The sequence below is a fragment of the Acomys minous genome (assembly GCF_964271855.1).
Source record: "Acomys minous genome assembly, chromosome: 15".
Taxonomy (NCBI): domain Eukaryota; kingdom Metazoa; phylum Chordata; class Mammalia; order Rodentia; family Muridae; genus Acomys; species Acomys minous.
Window position 1 is genome coordinate 85,381,251 of NC_140497.1, and position 20,943 is coordinate 85,402,193.

Sequence of the window (20,943 nt, forward strand, 5' to 3'; positions counted from 1 at the left end):
GAAAAAACCTATGAACCTTTCCTTCTAAAACTGACTTTTGAGTGTATGTGGTGAGGACTCCCTTCAGAGTGTTGAGGAATTTGCTCGTTTCTATTTAACCAGTTTCTACTTATTGCTTATTTCATTACTTTAAAATACAGAGTAAGGTTTCTAGTAAGCCTTGTTGTCTGGGGGTTGAGAATTTGAGGAGACTCAGTGAGAACACTGCAGACTTCCCCCCTTTAGACTAGAACAGATGAGTTCCCGCCCATAAGAATTCAGGGACAGACTTGAGGCTTGCAACTCATGGAACCAGGTGCATTTCCCAAACTGAGGGCCCTGCATAATAGAGCTTGCCTTAAACTTTTATAAACACACATGCTTATAAATACAAACACAGATGTTGAGCCGTAGCATCAGGCTGACTTCGCCCTCTCAGAGTGATGTTTTTTATCCCAGAGTGTGCAAGCATTCTTTACCACAGAGCCTCTATGATCCAATAGTCATGTGACATACATACAAGGAAGGTGATGCAGATGGCTTTCATCTTAATGGTGGGGTTTAGCAATTGCTATATAATTTCTCCCAATTTAAAAAAAAACCTTACTGGTGCTTGGGATGGAGGGTGGGATAGGGAGGAGAGGAGAAAAGGGTTATGATCAGTATGTAAGGCGAATGAAAATAAATTTTTAAAAAATCTTATTTTAAGAACATGCCGTGAGGGTGGGCATGGTGGTGCACGCCTTTAATCTCAGCACTCTGGAGGCAGACACAAGTGACTCTCTGTAAACTCGAGGCCAGCCTGCTCTACAAAGAGAGTTCCAGGACAGCCAGGACTACACAAGAGACCCTGCCTCAAACAAACAAACAAACAAACAAGAACAAAAAACAAAACCGACCAAACAAACACACAAACTGCAATGAAAACACAAGGAAGCAAAAGAGGGACATTTTTGCATTAATAAAAACTCTAAAAAATTTTTTAAAATGTAAATCTTAAGATGTGAGAAACTTAGTAGCTAAAAATACATAATTCTATATCTCATGCTTTTCCTGAGATTTAGAGACGAGTTATCCTCACCAGGCATTTCCCCAGATGGATACACAAGACAAAGTCTCGAAGTGGCCAGAAGGAAACACGTGAGTCAGATGCATGGTTGTCTCACTGCTCTACATGTGACACACTTAATTGTGCTAATTGTCACCACCTCAAAGCAGGTGCTTTGGTGAAGACAGGGCAGCCTGAGACGATCCAGGCCGCCTCCCAGACAAGTCTAGGAGGGTATTTTGAAAGAAACAGACGGAAAGGGAAGAGGGTCTTCGGCTCTGTAAAATTTACAGTGTCCTCCAGGAACTTCCCTGCAGTCCCCGTGCTTGCACCACTCATCACTGTGTCTCCAGACATTATAAGTTAGGTCATCCGTGAGCTCTGCTCACTTCTGCTCTACTTCCGTCTGAGCTGCGTTCCCCTAATGGGAAAATTTGAACAAGGTCTGTAAAGACAGACAGACAGACAAGTGATGGCCTTTAAGATTCGTGTGTGTGTGTGTGTGTGTGTGTGTGTGTGTGTGTGTGTGTGTGTGAGAGAGAGAGAGAGAGAGAGAGAGAGAGAGAGAGAGAGAGAGAGAGGAGAGATTTTGCTTATATTTATAATCCTTTGCAGACACATTAATGATTTTTACTTGTGATACATATGCATCTGCTATTCTCCTCTCTCTATATTTTATTATATATAGTAGAACAGTGTATATATGGATATAGATAGATAGATATTATAGCTACATAATATTGTACACTATTCTACTATATATGCTATACATAATGTACACATGCTATATGTACTATATAATACTCTACTATTGTACACATAATTCATTTCACCTTATAACATTTCCTATGTCTCTATTTTCCCTTTGTAACTAGACAGTAATAACAAAATCAAAGAAAACCCTAAGGGTCAGCTCTTCAGGAATCTGTCCCTTAATAAGTCATGCCCCACCCATTCATCTGTGTCTCCTGTCAGTCACAGAAGCATTGGCATTTTGTGACCATTTGCTCGTTAAGCAAATGTTCAAACCTCTTGCCTTTTTTTTTCTTCTCCTTTCTCTTCTCACCACTATGTTCATTCTTGGATGCTTATCAATATCGCATAGAGAGTTCATGGAAAATACTTATGCAAAGGTCTTCAAACCAAAATGGATGATGTGCGTGGCCAGTGGGTATAGGTCAGTGTTTCGAAACTTGCTCTCTAGGAAAACAATGGTCTGGATAGATGGTGTATGCCAACACCTGGGACAAAGACTCACCCAGGAAAGCAGAGTTCGAAAGAGATACACACAACTGGTTCACAGAGTTGAGGTGTTTCGTGTTTGCATGTGAATCGTCCCTAAGCATAAGCTGCAGTAGGGACTACATGAAAGAGCACTTCATGACTCATGACACTGTCTAGTGATTTACTTTAATAGGTTCTTATTGTCATTTGTTTTGTGTTTGGTGCTGAGAATTGAACACAGCTCTTCATCAATGCTAGGCAACCTTCTACTGCTGAATTGTTCCAAAAACCCAGGGCGTTCTTACACTTTCTTGGTCCACATTCTTGGAAACTGTGAATAACTTATATGTCAGTTATATTTTCTTCAAGAGCTGTTTCTTTAGCAAATGTGGATTTTATGTTTCTGTGTATACACTTGTAGCTTAGATAAGATACTCCAGGCTTAATGAGCCAAAAGAAGTAAGGGAACTTTTAATTTAATGTTGCAGAGTTATAATATTTTAAGCAAGACGACAAGAGAGCTCAGGAACGGTAAACTTTAACATAATTTCCAGTTGATGAGCCTCACTGGAGGTGTTCAGGGTATCAAATATTGCAGAACAATTCAATGATTAGCTGTTTTCAGTCACATGTCAAGAATAATTTTAGATGTAGCAATTTCTGTATCAAGCCAAAGGATGATGGACAGTCAGGAGGAGAAGTAAAAATTTAGTGTTTAAGAATTGGTAAGGCAAGTCGGGAATAATGGTGCACACCTTTAATTCCAGTGCTTGTGAATTTGAGGGCAGCCTGGTCTACATAGTGAGTTTTAGGACAGCCAGGACTATATTAGAAAGACCTTATCTCAAAACAAACAAACAAAACCTAAAAAAGAATGAGTTGGCAAAACATATTATAAAATTAAACGTCTATTTACAGCCCAGACACAGTTTTATTTTGTATATTACTGATGCTTCTTTTATACTGAAGACTTTGAATGTTTTGGTGGTGTTTCAGTTACACACACACACACACACACACACACACCCTGACATGTGAGTGGAGGTCACATGTGGACCTTGGGGTTTGAACTCAGTTCATCATGTCTGCCTTTTCCTAACTGAGTGTCAGCTCACTGTCCTTCCTTAGGTTTTTTTTTTTTTAAACAATTTAACAATATAATCTCAGAATATATATATATATATATATATATATTCAGAATATATATATATTCTGAATATATATATATTCCTGGCTCTGAAGACTACAGCAAATGTTAAAGACTTTTTCAATGCTGACATAATAAAAATAAGAAAATGAAATTTTTTTTCAGTTCTTGTTTGACTTGAGTTCTTCTGGGAGCCAAATCGTAAAGGATCATGTCTTACCTGAGCAGGCTTCTTCTGAATGACTTGTTGTGGCTGAGGAAGAAACAAATGAAAGAAGTGTTATTTTTTTTATAAGAAAACATACAGAGGGAAAAAAAACCCTGAGCATTTGTACTTTAAATACGAATGAGGATCCAAAAAGCAAAGGAGAAAATTCAATATTCAAAAAGTTCACCTGCCAGATGTGGTGGCACATGCCTTTAATCCCAGCGCTCGGGAGGCAGAGACAAGCGGATTGCTGTGAGTTCGAGGCCAGCCTGGTATACAAAGGGAGTCCAAGACTGCCAAGGCTACACAGAGAAACCCTGTCTCGAAAAACAAAACAAAGCAAAACAAAACAAAAAGTTCCTCTAAGTTAAAGATGTTTATTCATAATCTCCGCTTGTGAATGCCAGTTCTTTAGTACTCATATTGAAATAAACTGGCTACAGGAATAATTTGGCTTTTAGGTCTACGGCCATATCATCTTTATCAAGATAAAGTTTACAAACCACACAATTAACTCATTTAAAATGTTTAATTCAGGGGACTCTTTACTATACAACAGGTGCATAGTCAGCACCACAACCTAACTTTACAACATTTTCATTTTCCATGAAAGAAACTTTGTATCTATTTGTAACCACTCCCCGTGGTTTTCACCTCCTCAGTCCACCTCCTGAGCTTAATTTATCATCAGTCTACCTTCTGTTACATACAATGCCTTGTTTCAGACTTTTCATGGTGGAAGAATTATCTGACAGGGCTTGTGTGTCTTCTCTCTCTCACTGGAACATTTAGTTTCCAGGTGAAGAGGGTAATTCATATTGTAATATCTGAGTTGACTAATCTTAATTGGATTTACAATCATCATGGAAATACACCTCTGGGTGCATCTGTGAAAATGTTTCCAAAAACACGTTGGCGAGGAGACCCACCCTGAAAGTGTGGCAGCAGCATCCCATTGTCTGGGCTCCAGAGTGAGTAAAAAGGAGGAAGCAAGTTGAACAACCATTCTCATCTCTCTTCTTCCAAACAGAGACAGTAATGCGGCCAGCTGCCTCAGGCTCCTGCAGCCGTTACTTCCCACCACGATGGACTGTGTCTCCCTCAACTGTAAGCCCAACCGCACCCTTTCTCTCTTAAGTTACCTTTGTCAGATCTTTTTTATAACATTGGGAAAAACAACTCCTATAGTATCAACAGTTAATTGCTTTGTATGCCAAGTAGCATTTCCTTGGACAACCCATATTTTACCTATTTGGATGTTCATAAGCTCTTGGCTACTGTGAGCATCTCCTATGCGCTTTCATGAACATATTCTAGTGTGGTAGTTTCCACTTACTCTGGGTAACCTAGGGGCGGTACCACTGAATGATATTGACCATATCCCACCCCCAACAACATCCCACCCCAACAACTGAGCAGCTGCCAGATAGAAAGCAGTCACACTGTCGCACAGACCTACCAGTGATGTAGGGGAGTTCTAATTTTTTTTCCAAGTCTGTTTTCATTCTAGACTTTTAAACTGGGTGGGAAGTTAAATGCCATTGCTCCAATTTGACTTTCTCTCTCCACTATTACACGGCATATTTTTTTTTCATGAAATACTAGCCATCCATTTAGCTTTTGTAAGGAAATGCATATTCAAATGTTTTGCTCCTTAAAACAAAACAAACGTTTGAGTTTTGTTGTTGTTGTTGTTGTTTTTTTTGTTGTTTGTTTGTTTTTCAACATTGAGACCTGAAACCTGTGCTGGCTAGTTTTATGTCAGCTTAACACTGGATAGAGACATTTGAGAGGAGGTAATCTCAACAGAAAAATACCTCCATAATATCAGACTGTAGGCAAGCCTAATTGAAAATGATTAGTGATTGATGGGGGAAGGCACAGCCCCTTGTGAGTGGTGCCATCCTTGGAATGGTGGTTCTGAGTTCTATAAGAAAGCAGGTTGAGCAAGCCATGAGGAGGAAGCCAGTGAACAGCATCCTCTATGGCCTCTGCATCACCTCCTGCTTCCAGGCTCCTGCCCTGTTTGAGTTCCTGTCCTGACTTCCTTCAGTGATGAACAGTGATGTGGAAGTCTAAAACAAATAAACCCTTTACTTTTTTTGATCATGGTGTTTCATTGCAGCAATAGAAACCCTTACTAAGGCAAGACCCAGAACACTTCTGACGCCCTGAATATATTCCTTTATCACTTCTATAGTTTCCAAACATTTTCTCCTGTTCTGTGGATCCAACCACTTTTGTGATGATGCCCTAAGATGATTTATTTTCTTATCTACATTAATTATTTACTTGTACTCTTTCTCTTTCAAGTGAAACTCTGACATCTTTTTACAACCTAAATTAATTTTCCAACGAAGTTCCAGAAATGATTGTTATTCTTCAAGGGGCACAAAAGGTGGATTTGAAGCCACAGCCCTTTGATATATTGCTTCCTGACAACATGTTTATGTTTGATTATAAGCCCTATTAATTCCATTTACACATTCCTGAAGTTTCTGAAAATAACTGAGCCGCCTTGATTCAGAGATTCAAGTGAAAGAAATGAGATTGCTACCGCCTTTCAGAAACACAGGAGGACAAGTAAACTCACTGGGTCCAGAATATAGCATGTCTGGAATGAAGTAATGTTTTCTTGGACATTGAAAATATTATATAAAATTAGCAAAATATTTTTTAAGATGAATGAGATTTGAGAGAGAGAGAGAGGGAGGGAGGGAGGGAGAGAGAAATTGGCAAGATATTTTTACCTCTAAGAAAAAAAAAGGGGGGGGGCTGCCTCATGAATCGAACCACAGTTTGATGACCACATCATCAAAGCTCAGGTTTTGAGATTATGTTTTTTTTTCCAGGCAGACTTGAACCCAGGAAGCCCAGGGCTTAGTGCCTCTCAGGATTCAAACCTGTGTGTGCTGAGAGAGTATTTGTTTGCAAAAGGTCACTTTAAAGGAGAGACCGCCTCTTCCCCCTCTTTTCCTCTGCGGCTTACACCTGTACACATTTACTCCCAAACCGTTTCAAATCCGCACACATTCTCGCAGGCCGCCTGGCTCCTGCTGCTCACGGGGGCCCCCTCCTTTTTTTTGGCTGAGGAGGCTCCATTCATGCGAGTCCTGCACAGTGCGTCTCAATGAAGCTCTCTGAAAGGGCTGCCAGCTCACCCAATTTTCCATGAATTAGGTCCTGACACTTCAGCGAGGGCAAAGACAATGTCTGAACTTCGGCCAGCCTTGGCTCCCGGCCTAGTTCGTGTCAGAGAACTTCTCCCAGCTAACACTTAGACACAGCACTTCATACGTCTCAGGCCACCAAACAAACAGACCCTTGAACGTTTTCAACGCTGGTTGTGGTTATGGTTGCCGGGGATGTTTTCCCAGCCTCTGGCACCCAATGGCTCCAGACTGTGCCCAGAAAGTTTTTTTGTTGCTGCTGCTGCTGCTGCTGCTGGTGGTGGTGCTGTTATTTTGTTTTTATTTTTATGAATGGCTTCGATAAAAAAAAATGCAGGCCAAAATCATAATACTACAGCCATTCATAAAAACAGAGAGGAAGCAAGCTGCCAGCTGGAAAGCTTCCTGACAATAAACTGCAAGCTTCTTATCTGCCTCGCGGCATCTTAGCTCAGAACTAAATGTTAAGACAGGGAAGCGGGATTCTTACGGCTCTTGGCAGCAAACACACTTGGCCACTGTGTCTTCATAAGGGCTGAAAGATAACTCTGCTTATTAATCTCTGGAGTGGTGAACATTATGTTTTCATAAATCTTAATAAATACATAATATTTTTCACACACACACCCTACAGAAAGGAAAAAAAAATACTTTATATTTCTAACACCTGCCTTTTTGTGCCTGGGAAGGCATATGCCTTATTGTTTTCCTATTCTCACCAGGAAACTAAGGCATAGGAACTCTAATCTCCTTGGGTTTATTTCTGAAACTGAAACAACCTATTAATTCTCTCTCCTGAGGAAAGCCCTTCACTTCCACAGAACAAAGCAGTCTAGTCGAGAGCCAGCCCAGAAGGAAGAGCTGTGCTTCCTGACACACCTGGGGTGGGGGGTCACTCTCCTCTGCCTGTCTCTCAGGAGCTCCCAGGGCAGTCACTGAGACGCCAAAGCCCAGCTAAGTCAGCTCTTTTGAGGTAATAAGGGGCCTTGGAGCTCCAGGTGCCCCACCACACAGGGGGAGTCTTTTTTATCTCAGTGAGATGTTTTTAAAGGCATGGGTTCCACAATGATTGCTCTACTGAAGAGACAGCCGTGTCTGTCAAGTTGTTCCCTCTTTAGACGATTCTGATGGTTCTGTTTCTGGTGAGTGTGTGGGCTTATTTAGTGGAGGCAGTTAGCTGGTATGCAGCCTTCTCTACATGCATGGAGAATTAGAACTCACCATAAGACACCATGACATCTTCCACAGAGCTGGCGTGAACACTTTCTCATTTAAACCTCTTGCATGTGTATGTGTGGTGCACATGTTCGCCGGTGCGTGCACATCAAGATGCCAATGCTTTAACACTTACTTGTCTTATGTCTGTGTTCATGCACACAAGCACATGTATGGGTGCCATCACATGCACGCGAGGTCAGAGGACAAACTTGTGGGAGTCAGTTCTCTTCTACTGTGTGGGCTTGATGGAGCTTAGAATGTTCATATTGGCAGCAAGTAGCCTTTATCAGGTAGCTGTATTACTTTCGGAGATGGGGACTTTGAAGGAATTTGGAGCTCACTTATTGGCTGGGCTGGGTAGCCAGACAGTTTGAGGGCCCTACCCGTCCCTACTTGTCCAGTGCTGGAGTTAGAGCTGTGAGCAGACACACTTTTACATGAATGCTAGATCCGGAAGCCAGGGCCTCAGATCGACTCATTGGTCACTTTACTCACACCAAGCCATCTCCCTGGACTCTTATTTAAACATCTAAAATTCGATTCATGAAAACTTCCTCCCAGGCCAAAAAAAACGTCATCCATCACCACCAGCAGCAACATCAAGAAGCTCAGAAGAAATGCTACGAAAGGAAAACCGTGACATCCCCCAAACTTTATCAATGGGACATGTCCTGTAGAGACAGAGAGGGGCTCTCTAACCCCACAGCCTTCAGTGTGCTGTCTACAGGTTTGCTTATGCAGGGCTAGGCCAACCTTCACACAAAGCAATAAATAACTGTGTTGGGTAATCCATGCAAACAGCTTAGAAGTCCGGATCCTATGACGCCATAGAACAAATGGAAAAAGAAAGGGCATATTTTGGGGATGCTGAGATGCATGCAGCAAAGCCCTCCCATCCCCCCCCTCAGACACGGGGTCTCACCATGACCTTTGGTTGGCCTGGGAGTTGCTATGAACACCAGGCTTGTCTTAAACTCAGAGATCTGCCTGCTTCTGCCCCTCAAGTGTTGGGATTAAAGGCAGACACCACCACACACCAATCTAGTTTTGTAGTTTTAATGTTCACATTGTATTCTTTCTTTCTTCTTTTTCTTTTTCTGTTTGTTTGTTTTCAGATAGGGTATCTCTGTGTAGCCCTGGATGTCCTGAAACTGCTCTGTTGACTACGCTGGCCTGGAACTCACAGAGATCCACCTGCCTCTGCCTCCCGAGTGTTGAGATTAAATATGTGTATCACCACTGCCCGGCTGTATTTTTATTTTTAAGACTGTCCAAAGGATCTTGTAGGTAGGAAGTAGTCCACCATCCTACCTGTATGGAGTGAAGGAGTTCCCTAACCCTCTTCGAATACAATCTTTTATCCCAGAGAGTCTAAGTCCAAATCTACCTTGAAGCTGATTAGCATCACAGTGCGTGTGTATGACTGTAGCCATGGTGGCTCATAGGACAAGATTTAAGGCATGATAAGACTGGGGTTTTGCCTTCTCTCTGTTGTCTTGAATATACCCTCAGGAAGAAGGGACAGATCAATAAGAAACCCTTTAAAATCAGTCCATCCGGCAATCTTGGCCTAGTGAACCTACCCAACTGGCCCATCAGAAATCGGTATTTCGCAAGCTATGTATCCGTCGAGGAATAAAAGTCGATGAGAAACAGGTCAAGGAATCCAGAGACTAAAAAGGTAGAGAAGTGGGGAGATAAATAAACGTTGGAGAATAAAATACAATTTTAAACTAATTTTTCCTACAGGATGTTCATACGTGTGGGAGGACATGCTCCTCGACAACAGAGAACAACAAAGAGAGAGAGAGAGAGAGAGAGAGAGAGAGAGAGAGAGAGAGAGAGAGAGAGAGGGGCAGCCATAGGGCCCACCCCAACGGGCTCCTCCGTGGAGATATGCAGTCCTAGAAAAAACGGACAGTGTGCAGATGTCTGGAAAGTGTGTCGCTAGGTTTGCTCAACACAGACACAAGGCGCACGCCATTGCCAAAGTTTAAGTGCCAGCAACCTAAGATCAATAGGTAGAAAGACTTATGTACAACGTTTGATGAAGGTGATCTCATCTAGGTGATAACGGGAGCAGGATCAAACACTATTGTAGGCGAGCATAATTAACTTACAAGCTTACTGTCAACATTCCAGCTTGCTAGTTGGAATGTCTTATTTGAAAGTCTACTTAAGATGCCTTTTGTAATTATCTAGACATCAGTTACATTAAATATATTATATATGTAATATTCTGTATAAAGTGTATTGTACCCTGTATACTTTCCTGTACGCTTATGTGAGGAAATAATGTGGTTACTTTCATTACCTTTTACTTTCATAAAATATTTAAAATCAATACTTACTTCATGGGACCTGAAATCATTGTTTCAGGTCTTAGGTTTCAGGTCTTTACATTGAAACGTGTGGAATTTTTAATTATATACTTATTTAAGAAGGTTTTTTTTTTTTGAGACTGGGTCTTATATAGCCCAGGATGGCCTCAAATTCATTATGTTGCTGAGGCTGGTTTTGAATTCTTGATCCCCTGACTTCACTCTAAGTACCCCATAATGGGTGCGCACTGTGCCACCACACCTCGCTCTGAAATGGATGGCTTTTACAGATTCATTAGGCTACCTAAGTTTTTCCTCGAAGCTACACCATTTAGTCACAGAAACCTATTTTTAAAAGCTGAATCATGATTTTAGGCATTTCCTTTCCTAAAGGATGAATTTACTGGTAATCTCCCATGTTCTCAAGAGCTACAAAGGGGTGCTTTACGAGCTAGGGGCCCTGTGATACTTAACTGACTCACATCTCTCCTGGACGCTGAATTCCGCGCTGTGTTCTTGGCACTGATGTGTGGCTGACCTCAGCTGTAGAGTCATTTTCCTCAGAGGAAGCTTAATATTCAATCCAAGAAATGTTAACTACTCCCGAACGAGTTAGCTTATCCCGAGAAACATTTTCAACACTTGTGGAACTGAGTTCTTCCAATTCCACGTTCTCACACTTCCGGAGTGGCCCGGCATCCCGGCTTTTCCCTTCCTCTTGGACCTTCCCTTGAAGTTTCCTCCACATCTGTGACTCTTAGAATCTGTGACTTACAGAGTCTCCATTCCTCTTTTAGAAAAGCCGTGTGGCTGGCTTCCCACCTTACTCAATTTCCAAACCTAAGTGAAACTTCAGGTCAGCCCCGGAGCTATCTACCTCAGTTTCTCCAATGGGCCTTTTCTCATGCTGCAGCTACGAATTCGCCTGAAACGTAGTTCAAAAAGCTGCTTAGCACACCGCTGAACAAGACCGTCTTTAATTATAACTCAGGTCAGATGACGACTGGCCTGTCTTAATTTTGTATTTCCACTGCCCAGATGGGGACAGTGCAGCACATATTTCATAAAGTGATTTAATGCACACTGCCCAATGGATGGCCATCTGAAGCCGTCCCATTCAGATTCACACGCGAAGGTGAGAGATGACCTTCAGAAAGTCCCAAGGCCACTCATAAGGAAATCCTGGTCCACGTCCCATTATAGCTCTGTACCACATGGCCCCAGGGGCTTTTTGGGTAATCGTTCATCTTACCCCCATGCTTTTAACTTTTAAAAAATGAAAATCCAGTGTCTTAGCAACTATTGTTTGACAAAGCGTCATTTAAATAATATATAATTATAGTATTTCTAAGGCTGATACCATGAGGAAAAAAAAATGATCAAATGAGAAAATTGTATTTTAAAGTAACAAATTTCAGAAGATCAGCGTTAGAAAGAATGTCTCCGATATATTTTAAGGAGAACTCAGCATTAGGAAATTATTCTTATAGTAACAGTTAGGCTCAGAAAAGAAGAGGTTTTGGTTGTTGTAAACTCAAGATGTCAAGCCAGGTGGTTCGCGCTTGGGATCTCGGAGTTAGGGATGCTGACACAGGAAGAGTAATTGAGGCTAGTGTAGGCTACATGTGCAGGGACAAATGGTTTACAATGGAATAGCACTTGCTTTCTCCTCAGATTTCTATGAAAGTAGAAACTGTACCTCATCAATTTAGGGTCCTAGTGCTATCTGTATGCCTAGTTTAATCTTTTTATTTCTCTTTGATTACTTACAAACTCTAAAATATTCAGGGGAATGCAAAAATACCCACGATTAACGCTAGTGAAGTATGTCCTTGTTTTATTTTTATTTGTCACTTCCTCTCGTATTTCGTTATGGTACAAATGTTAGCTATGCATTCTGTACTATATATAGCATAGAAAATGTAAGACATAGTTTCTACAACTATGGAGTTTGTAATCTCATGTTATATATTATTGTTTGGAACCAAAATGTGAGGAGGGCTAAAGATGCTTGTCTTCTGTATGGATGTCATACAGGTCCTCATACAACCGCATCCACCTACATCAGAATTTTCTCATCTCATCTCCATGCTGTTCTGTGAAAGAAATTTGCCTTTAAATTTGCCAAGAAATTTCTTGCCTTTAATCCCTTGTCTCTGTACTCTGCATGGTCTCTGTACTCATTGGATGATGCCTTCGGGGATGTGCAGATTCCTTTAGAGCGTGACCACCCATGACATGTAATTTTTACCCATGGTACATTGCATTGCTGCACAGAAGGAGTTATTTAGAGCAACCCACTTCAAGCTTACTTATGCATATAGTATTTACACTTATTTATATTAAGGCACAATTCTTGTCAAAGACCGAAACATTGACTACTTCTTGCCCAACTTCAGAGAAAGCTGAGTTCACAACTCAGAACACTTCACAGCCCCAGTGCCGAATTTCAGTGAGATTCTTTCCAGGGACATTGTCCACCCTCTTGATCTGGCCCCCAACACACTTGTCATCTTCTTTGTGGAATACATTTTCATAAAAGATTTCCAGCCAATTTCTAAATGCCCTCATTGCCTGGAAGAAACCTTTTTCCTTTTCAAAGCAAAGGTGCCAAACCTCTGGCCAGCAATGTCCAAAATGTTGAGCTAAAGAGGGCTAACAAGAATTAAAGCATTGACCACGTGCCCTGGATGGGGAGGCCTGGTGGCAATCAGAGGAAGGACAGTAGGTTACCAAGAAGAGACTTGATACCCTATGAGCATATACGGGGGGAGGAGGTCCCCCTCAGTCATAGTCATAGGGGAGGGGAGTAAGGGGAAAATGGGAGGGAGGGAGGAATTGGAGGATACAAGGGATGGGATAACAATTGAAATGTAATATGAATACATTAATAAAATATTTTTTTAAAAAAGAATTAAAGCAATGTCCAATAACCTAGATAATGAATTCTGATGAGTCTCAAATAATTTAGAGAAAATGACTGTAGGCTTCTGGAATAAAAGGAAACCCCAACTCCAACTGACTAGGAAGGATATAATTTATCTAACACAGCAAGCTTAACGATGATACACCTTCCACGGTGGTCAAGTTTGTGGGCTAAAAGCTGCTCAGAGACTATCTTTCCATCCTGTTATCTTACATGGCCCCCCTCTCCCTCTCCCTCCCACTCTCTCTCCCTCAGAGCCACACAAATGGGTGGTGAGATGGCTTTAGTAATGAAATGTCCAGCCAAACAGTGGTCCTTACCCTTCCTGATGCTGCAACCCTTTAACACAGTTCATACTGTGGTGAGCACCACCACCCCAGCCATAAACTTATACTTCGTAACTGTAAGTTTGTTACTGTTATGAATCACAATGTAAATATATGATATGCAGAATATCTGATATTTCAACCCCTGTGAAAGGGTTATCTGACCCTCAAAGAGGTTGAGACCCACAGGTTGAGGAGCACTGAGCCAAAGGAACAACCAACCAACAAGAACACTCTTCCTTCACGCTGAGCAAATTTCCCTGTGAGGTAAGGCAATCAGCTCCAGCAAGTTGAGCCACCCCTGAGCCTTGAAAAAAGTCACTTTGTGTCACCGAGCATGATAAGGAACAGAGACAGAGGAGCAACCAGGTTGGCTGCATCCAATTTGGCTTCCACTGTGCTGTCCTGACCGTGATGGCTGATGGGAACTCCATCCCAGCTCTGAAATGAGAGCACAGGCTTCTCCTGATCTGTTGCTTTGCCCTGTCTGGGTGGGCTGCGTCTGGTGGTGTAGAACAGTCCTCTTTGTACAATGTACAAGTTTCAGCTTTACAGTTACTGTGAGATGGCTTCCCTGGCCTGGTCTGCAATGCGAGATCATTCGCTAGAGCGCAGACCAAAGAGTGGAACTGTTCCCAGTCACCGGTGAGTGGAAGTGCCATGCTGCCTTAAAAACAAATCAAAAAACAAAACAAAAACAAAACTGGCTATAACTCATTGATTGTGTCCAAAGAGAAGTCTGGAGACAGTGGGAGCAAATAAATGACAGGAGCTTCTGCTCACATTCTGGAATCTTACTGTCTTCCAGGCTTTTAAAAGAGAGACAACCGGAGGTCTGCTCAGTTAACACTGGAGAGGTTCAGACCCTCCGGGGTGTGCAGGGGCCCCTCTGTGAGGGCAATAACTGCTCTGTTCGTTTTATGCTGCTCTCCCGACTACAACTCCCTGTCAGTTCAGCGGGAGGGGCCCAACTGTGTGAGCAAGTTGTCTATTGAAATGAGAAGCTTGTCTCCCCGGAAGATACAGTGCTGTTCGAGTCCTAGGCTCTAGCTAATACACGCCTTGGTATGTCTGGACTTGCTGCCAGACACGTGTATGCACCTTTGACGTTGGAGGGGATGTTAGTGCGGGTAGCATTTTTTTTTTTTTTTTTTTTTTTTAGTTAAGGAAGGGTATTTAGAAGTCACTGATTGTGGTTACCCCATCAGGAAGTGGAGGTTAGTTGGCTTGAGCTATTATAAGGCAGCTTTGGGCCTTGGTGTCATGGCGGGGTTCCCTTCCAGAAACCCAATTTACTTTGCAAAGTTTAGAGGTAATAACATCTCGGTACCTGAGGAGTTCTGCTGGGAAAGGACTTTCAAGATAGTGTTAGAAGATATGGCTTTGGAATAAGGAAAACCAGCAATCAGGTCTGGGACTCACTACACACCACAGTGTGAGTCTTTAGCAATTTAAATGTCACTTTCCTCATCTGTGTAATGTGGATGCCTCACTGGGTTGTCGGGTGAGGGGGGTGACTAAATAGGAAGTCACTAAACTGCACAGTGCAACTGCCGGCGGTGGGAATGTAATAAACACCACTTAATAGCACTAGAGCGGACGGCGGAGGGGGCGGCAGCGGCAGCAGCAGCACCGGGGGCAGCGTCAGTGTTTATGATTTCATTGTTCACTATCAAAGACCTTGGTGGCACCCTTGGGAGTGATCGTAGGACTCTGCATTGCACACTTAAAGTCCACACAGTCCTCCCGTTTGCCAGTTTGTCACTTGAGCCCTGTCACTTTTGTGGCCTTCAGGGTTCTAATTTCTAGCTGTACAGAAATAATGCCTGGGCCACCAGAACAGAGTGCTTCACGTGCACTGTTCACTTACCTCACACAGGACCAGGGCAGCTTCCTTTGCATTGTGTGATGCAAAGCTCACAGGCAACACAGTTCACAGAGATATTATCTGACTGATTTCCTTGATTCAGCCCTAGACTGGCTATTTAAAGCACCTGATTAGTGGATAGAGATCCCCTCCCCAACCCCAATAGTTCTTAAGGGAAGAAAAAAAAATGAATGGAGCATAACACACACACACACACACACACACAGAGAGAGAGAGAGAGAGAGAGAGAGAGAGAGAGAGAGAGAGAGAGAGAGTTCTTAAATATACAATAGTCACAAGAAATCAGTATTTAATAGTAATACAGCTTGCTAAAAGTGGCTTACAAACTACATGTGACCTATAAGTTTTGTCTGTGTGTGGATCTAGTCAGCGAACATCGAAGTGATCTGTGTTAGAATTCTATGAAGCTTTTTCCCCAGCATTGATATAACGCTGCATCAAGAATGCAGCCCCTTAAGCATTCACCTGCTGCCTGCAAGGCCTTAACTGTTTCCTCTTCTCCTATCCACAAAGCTCTGGGGGTTCTGGGAAAGGGAAGCAGTTTTTAAAATGTAGGGGATTTCTTCAGAAAGAAGCTTGTATTTTATTAGGTTTGTGGCTGGAGAAGTGGCTTAGTTATTAAGAGCACTGACTGCTCCTGCAGAGAGCCTGGGTTTGGTTCCCAGCACCCACACTGGAGCAGTTTTGGGGGACCCCACACCCTCTTCTGGACTAGCATGTCACTTTCTGCTGGGATTCCTGCGAGGGGAAGGACGAAGAACAAATCCTCCTTCCATCTGTCCTGCAACCCCCGTAAGTCCCTCAGGGAGCAGCAGTGTGGTTGTCACGGAGTGCCCGAGTCTGCCCTCCTGAAACCTGCACAGATGCTTGGGCTCCTTTGCGGGTAAGAAAAGAGAATGTAAGCAAGTCAGTGTGACAACGGCCAGCTTGTAAGGTGGGGGACTTCCATTTCTAGTCCGTCAACCAATATGCAGGTTGCCTTCAACTTACAGACCTCCGATTATATGAAGAAGGTTATGAATCAGGAGAAAAAAAAACTCCCCAGTTATGCTCATTGCTGCTGCAGTGGCAGTGGGGAAAATGGGGGCACGACAAAGCATGACTTGGGTAAAAATATAGGGGCCAAGGTTCTTCGGAAGGCAATTCATGCATTCTCCAGTTACAACATACTAGATAGTAAAACACGGGAACGCAAACATGCCAGTGAGCTGGGGGAATACAAGGAGCTATTCATTGGCACGAATTCCAGTAGCTCCCTAATGAGAAGCAAAAACATCAAAGCGTAAAAAGAAGCCAGCCTTATTAAACACTGTAACGCCGAGGGAATGGACAAAGGAAATGGTCCCTGGGCTGCTCGGGCAATGCTAGCTTTATCCTCTCTGTGGTTTATGGATGCTCGGAGAGCCACCACTGTGGAGGAGCTGTGCCACCCCACTTCTGCGGGCTGTGTGGAGGAGTAGATCTTCCCGTATGTTCGCTCATCTGAGTCAGAACTAAAACACTCACACCACATTCTCTTTAGGTGGCTCAATGAGGGTGTTTCCAAAAACCATTTAACTGAAGAGGGAAGATGCTCCCTGAGGGTGGGTGACACCGTTCTATGGGCTGTGATCCTTGTCTGAATGAAAAAGGAGGAGCCAGGAGACCAGGGGCCAGCAATCGTGTCTGTCTGTCTGTCTCTCTCTTTTTTTTTTCCCTCTCTCTCCACTCTGTGATTGCAGATGTGACTGTTCTGCTTCATCGGCTGATCCTTTTGCTGGAGAACCTGGCCCCCAAAGCCAAAATGTCTACCACAGAACAGTTAAAGAGTGAGGCTAATTAAATGACACAAGTGTAATTAGTTGATCCAAGGGTAGATACTCAGACAGGCTTCAGCATCTTGGATTTGTTAAAACACTTCAGCCCTCCACGGATTGTGTCAGTCTTTCCCCTGTCAATTAATGGGTCCCACCACGTTCAACATCTTACAGGGGGCGGGGAAGGGGGGCTGAAGAACATGCAGATGTTTAATTGGCAATTTGTATGCTAAAAAGGCTGTGAGCATTTGGACACACTTGGGATACATATGTAGACCTCTCCGCCCACATACATGTATATTCATATTCACATAGTTATAAACTCAGCTCCTGGGTTCCATTCTTGTAGCCTTTGATAAGCAGGAAAGGTATAATCATATAAAAGGTCTTTATAGGAGCAAAACTCTTTCAACATTGAGTTGCTTTATATAGTTGTGAGGCGGTGGTTTAGGGAGGAAATAAAGAAGGAAATTCCAAAACGTGAATGGTATTTAAACCTCTTAATTTTTTTTTCTTCAAAGGAAGCGAAAAAGAACAAAATTATGTTTTCCTATCCAATGCCATGGCATGCAGAAGGTCCATGGGCAAAAAAGCAACTTTACAAAGAATAAATAGAAAAACCCAGTGACTCCAAGCCCCTTTCATGAAACATGTGGGCTTAAAAAAAAAAAAGAAAGAAAAAGAAAAAAGAAAACCCAGTAACTATAAAACAACCTTTCTTTGATGCTGAACAGAAAATAAGCTTGAAAATTTAGTGCCGCTGAGCAAGTGAATGAAAAATGCAGATGTCTTTACCTTCAGTGCAGCTCAGATCTGCCATCTGAACAGCCTCATGCTTAACTCTTTGTATTATGAGAAGTATCAAAATACCCAGTTGTCACTAAGGCTCCACAGTAAACCTTTGCTCCTTTCCCCTTCTTTTCCAAAGTCTGAGATAATTAGAGAGCTCCTTTGTTCAATATTGTCATCCTTGTCCTTCTCATGTTACAAAGTTAAATGCATAAGATTTATGCCATTTCCTGTTATAGGACTACAGTTAAAAATTTTTTTTTAATTAAGATACTGAGTATTTAAAACATAGAACTTTGGTGGCGTTTTCATTTTCCAAAGTCATTTTATAACATGAATTTTCCCAAAGGTCAAAAACAATATATTAAGGAAACACCACCTGATACTTAGGGCTTGGACAGGAAATTTGCATTTCCGTTTTTTCGTTATTTGAAGGGAGGAAATGACAGTCCACATCGTCATTCCAAGGCACAGAATCCCAATAGCTGCAAAGGAGCAGCCAGAAGGTGAGACAGCCAGCTTCCCCCTTTCCCGCCGAATGTCACAGGCATTGCAATTTCAGCCCGCCAAGGAAGGCAGAGAGCATATGAGGAAAGTGCTGGCTCCCCCAAGCTCTCTCCTAGGCTCCCATTAGAGACCTGCAGAAAGGCAGGTATGGGCACATTTTTTCCCCCTGTCTTTTGTAAACAGTCTCAGAAGGATTGAGGTGCTGCTCTTAGCTCTGCCCCTTTGACTTAACTCCAAGAACAAGGGGAGCGCCCGGAGGAGACCGCCTGTCTAAAGTTCAGTTGGACCCCCTTTTCGCAGTTTTATTTTAAAACCAAACAGGGCGAAGATAGATTGCTTCCTACGTCCAGCCACAGGAAAGAAGCCTGTTGTGCAGACGGACGACGTACATCAAAGAGCAAAGGAGCTCCTGGAGGCACCGGGTTTTTTTTTCCCCCTTCTTAGAAGCATTCAACTGCATCTGGGCTCACAAAACCCAGTGCTCCCAAAATAGCCTCTGTCAGTTCAGGTTCCCTGAAGTGTCACCGCGCTGCCCTGGCATCTCTTCTCCCACCTATGGTCCTTGCTCATTATCAGAGACTAACTGCAACTTCCTGCCTAACACCCTACACTTGTGCGTGTGTGCTGCTTCGTGACACTTTACGAAAGCTCATTTAATGGACCAAAGACTTACTTAAGCAAGGATAGGTGGCCCCTGATTGAATAGCCTCCTTAAAGTCCACTGTAAGCTGTGTTTAGTCTAAACGTGACTAGAAACAGGTATTTCTTAAATACCTGCTTGACGGAAATTACCTGAAATTATCTTAAAGACTTATTTCCCTATGTGGATTAGCTACTTAAATATATATTCTTTTAGAAAGAACAAATTGAGATAGATTTTTGTTTTGTTTTGTGTTAAATCAAGCCAAGGTGAGTCTTTAAAATTAGCAACAGCTTCCTGGGATCTGGGAGGAGCCGGGAGAAGGAAAAGACTATCATCAAAATGCACACGGCATGAAAAATTCTTTTCGATCAAAACAATTAGCGATATCTTCCTTTCATCGTCAAATGTGAAGTTGTGTAGTCAGTGCAGAACGTAAATTGCTGCTTCCCAAAGCCAGTTGTGTTGAGGGCACCACCTTGCCACCTTGCCACCTAGCAGATGGAGACATCTTGTCAGAAGTTAGCTCAGGCCCCCTCCTCTGAGAGTAGAGAGTGGAGTGCTTGTCCGCTCAGGGCCCAAAACAATCCCCTGGATGTTCTGTTTTAGACTCAGCAAGATTGCTGTGTACACACTGCGTTTAAATTTTTAAAAAATTTAGAAAATGAAAAAGCTTAAAAGTACATGAGGAGTTGGGTTGTTTAGTTTGAAGGTCAGAATGTCTGCAAATGTGACCTATCTGGGGGGGGGGGAGGGAGGGAAGGAGGGAGAGAGAGAGAGAGAGAGAGAGAGAGAGAGAGACCATGAATGTGTGGTCAAAGAGTTCTTGGTTCTAAATGAGGAAGTCAGAAGACATCTACTCTAATCTATTAAAGACACTTGAAGAGCCACATCACAAGGAAGGATTCCAGCTTCTAACACATTTTCTGCTTTCGAGTCCACAAACCATTCATTAAGCAAATCTCTTAAATTCTCCCAGTTCCACTTCTCTTAAGCAAATGGAGATAACTTTTGAATTCTGAAAAATACATTTTTTTTTTTTTTGCTCTTTTTTTCCCCCCCTCGAGACAGGGTTTCTCTATGTTATCTTGGCTGTCTTGGACTCGCTTTGTAGACCAGGCTGGCCTTGAACTCACAGTGATCCGCCTGCCTCTGCCTCCTGAGTGCTGGGATTAAAGACGTGCGCCACTACTCCCGGCTAAAGTTTTTGTTTGTTTGTTTGTTTTGTTTTATTTTTCGAGACAGGGTTTCTCTGTGTAGCCTTGGCTGTCCTAGACTCACTTTGTAGACCAGGCTGGTCTCGAACTCACAGAGATCCACCTGCCTCTGCCTCCCAATTACTGGCTGGGATTAAAGGTGTGTGCCACCACCGCCCCAGATTTTTTGCTCTTTAATCATCAATCTCTCACTGGGCCACTTCAGGCTTGTTTCCAGTGTGCTTTAAACATTGGGCAGCAGAACTGAACACCAGGAGTCAAAAAAGGCACATTAGCTGCATGGAGAGCGCCCCACCTCCTCATGAAATTGGGATTCCTGGCTTGCCTTCAAGATGGTACCTCACAGGACGACATTTTGGGAAATTGTCTTGTTGGAATTGAATTCAGTTCCTCTAAGTATGGTACTTGGTGGCCCTCTTGAAGTGAGGGAAGAAGCAGCCATTTGTAAAAAGCATTTTCAGGTCTGGACAAAGGCTGGTTCAAAACCTGTGCCATGTGTTAGGTCCTGCTGCAGGGCGTGGCTAGCATGGCCTGCCCTC

At 42.8% G+C, this 20,943-nt stretch overlaps 1 protein-coding gene across 1 annotated transcript in view; it reads right to left on the reverse strand.

The window, feature by feature from the left end:
• The window catches only part of HMGA2 (high mobility group AT-hook 2), a 119,945-nt gene that overhangs the window by 9,060 nt on the left and 89,942 nt on the right, over positions 1–20,943 (reverse strand). The window contains exon 5 of the mRNA XM_084759881.1: positions 3,619–3,651. Coding sequence (XP_084616007.1) covers positions 3,619–3,651 — 33 coding nt within the window. The remainder of the gene's footprint in view (positions 1–3,618; positions 3,652–20,943) is intronic.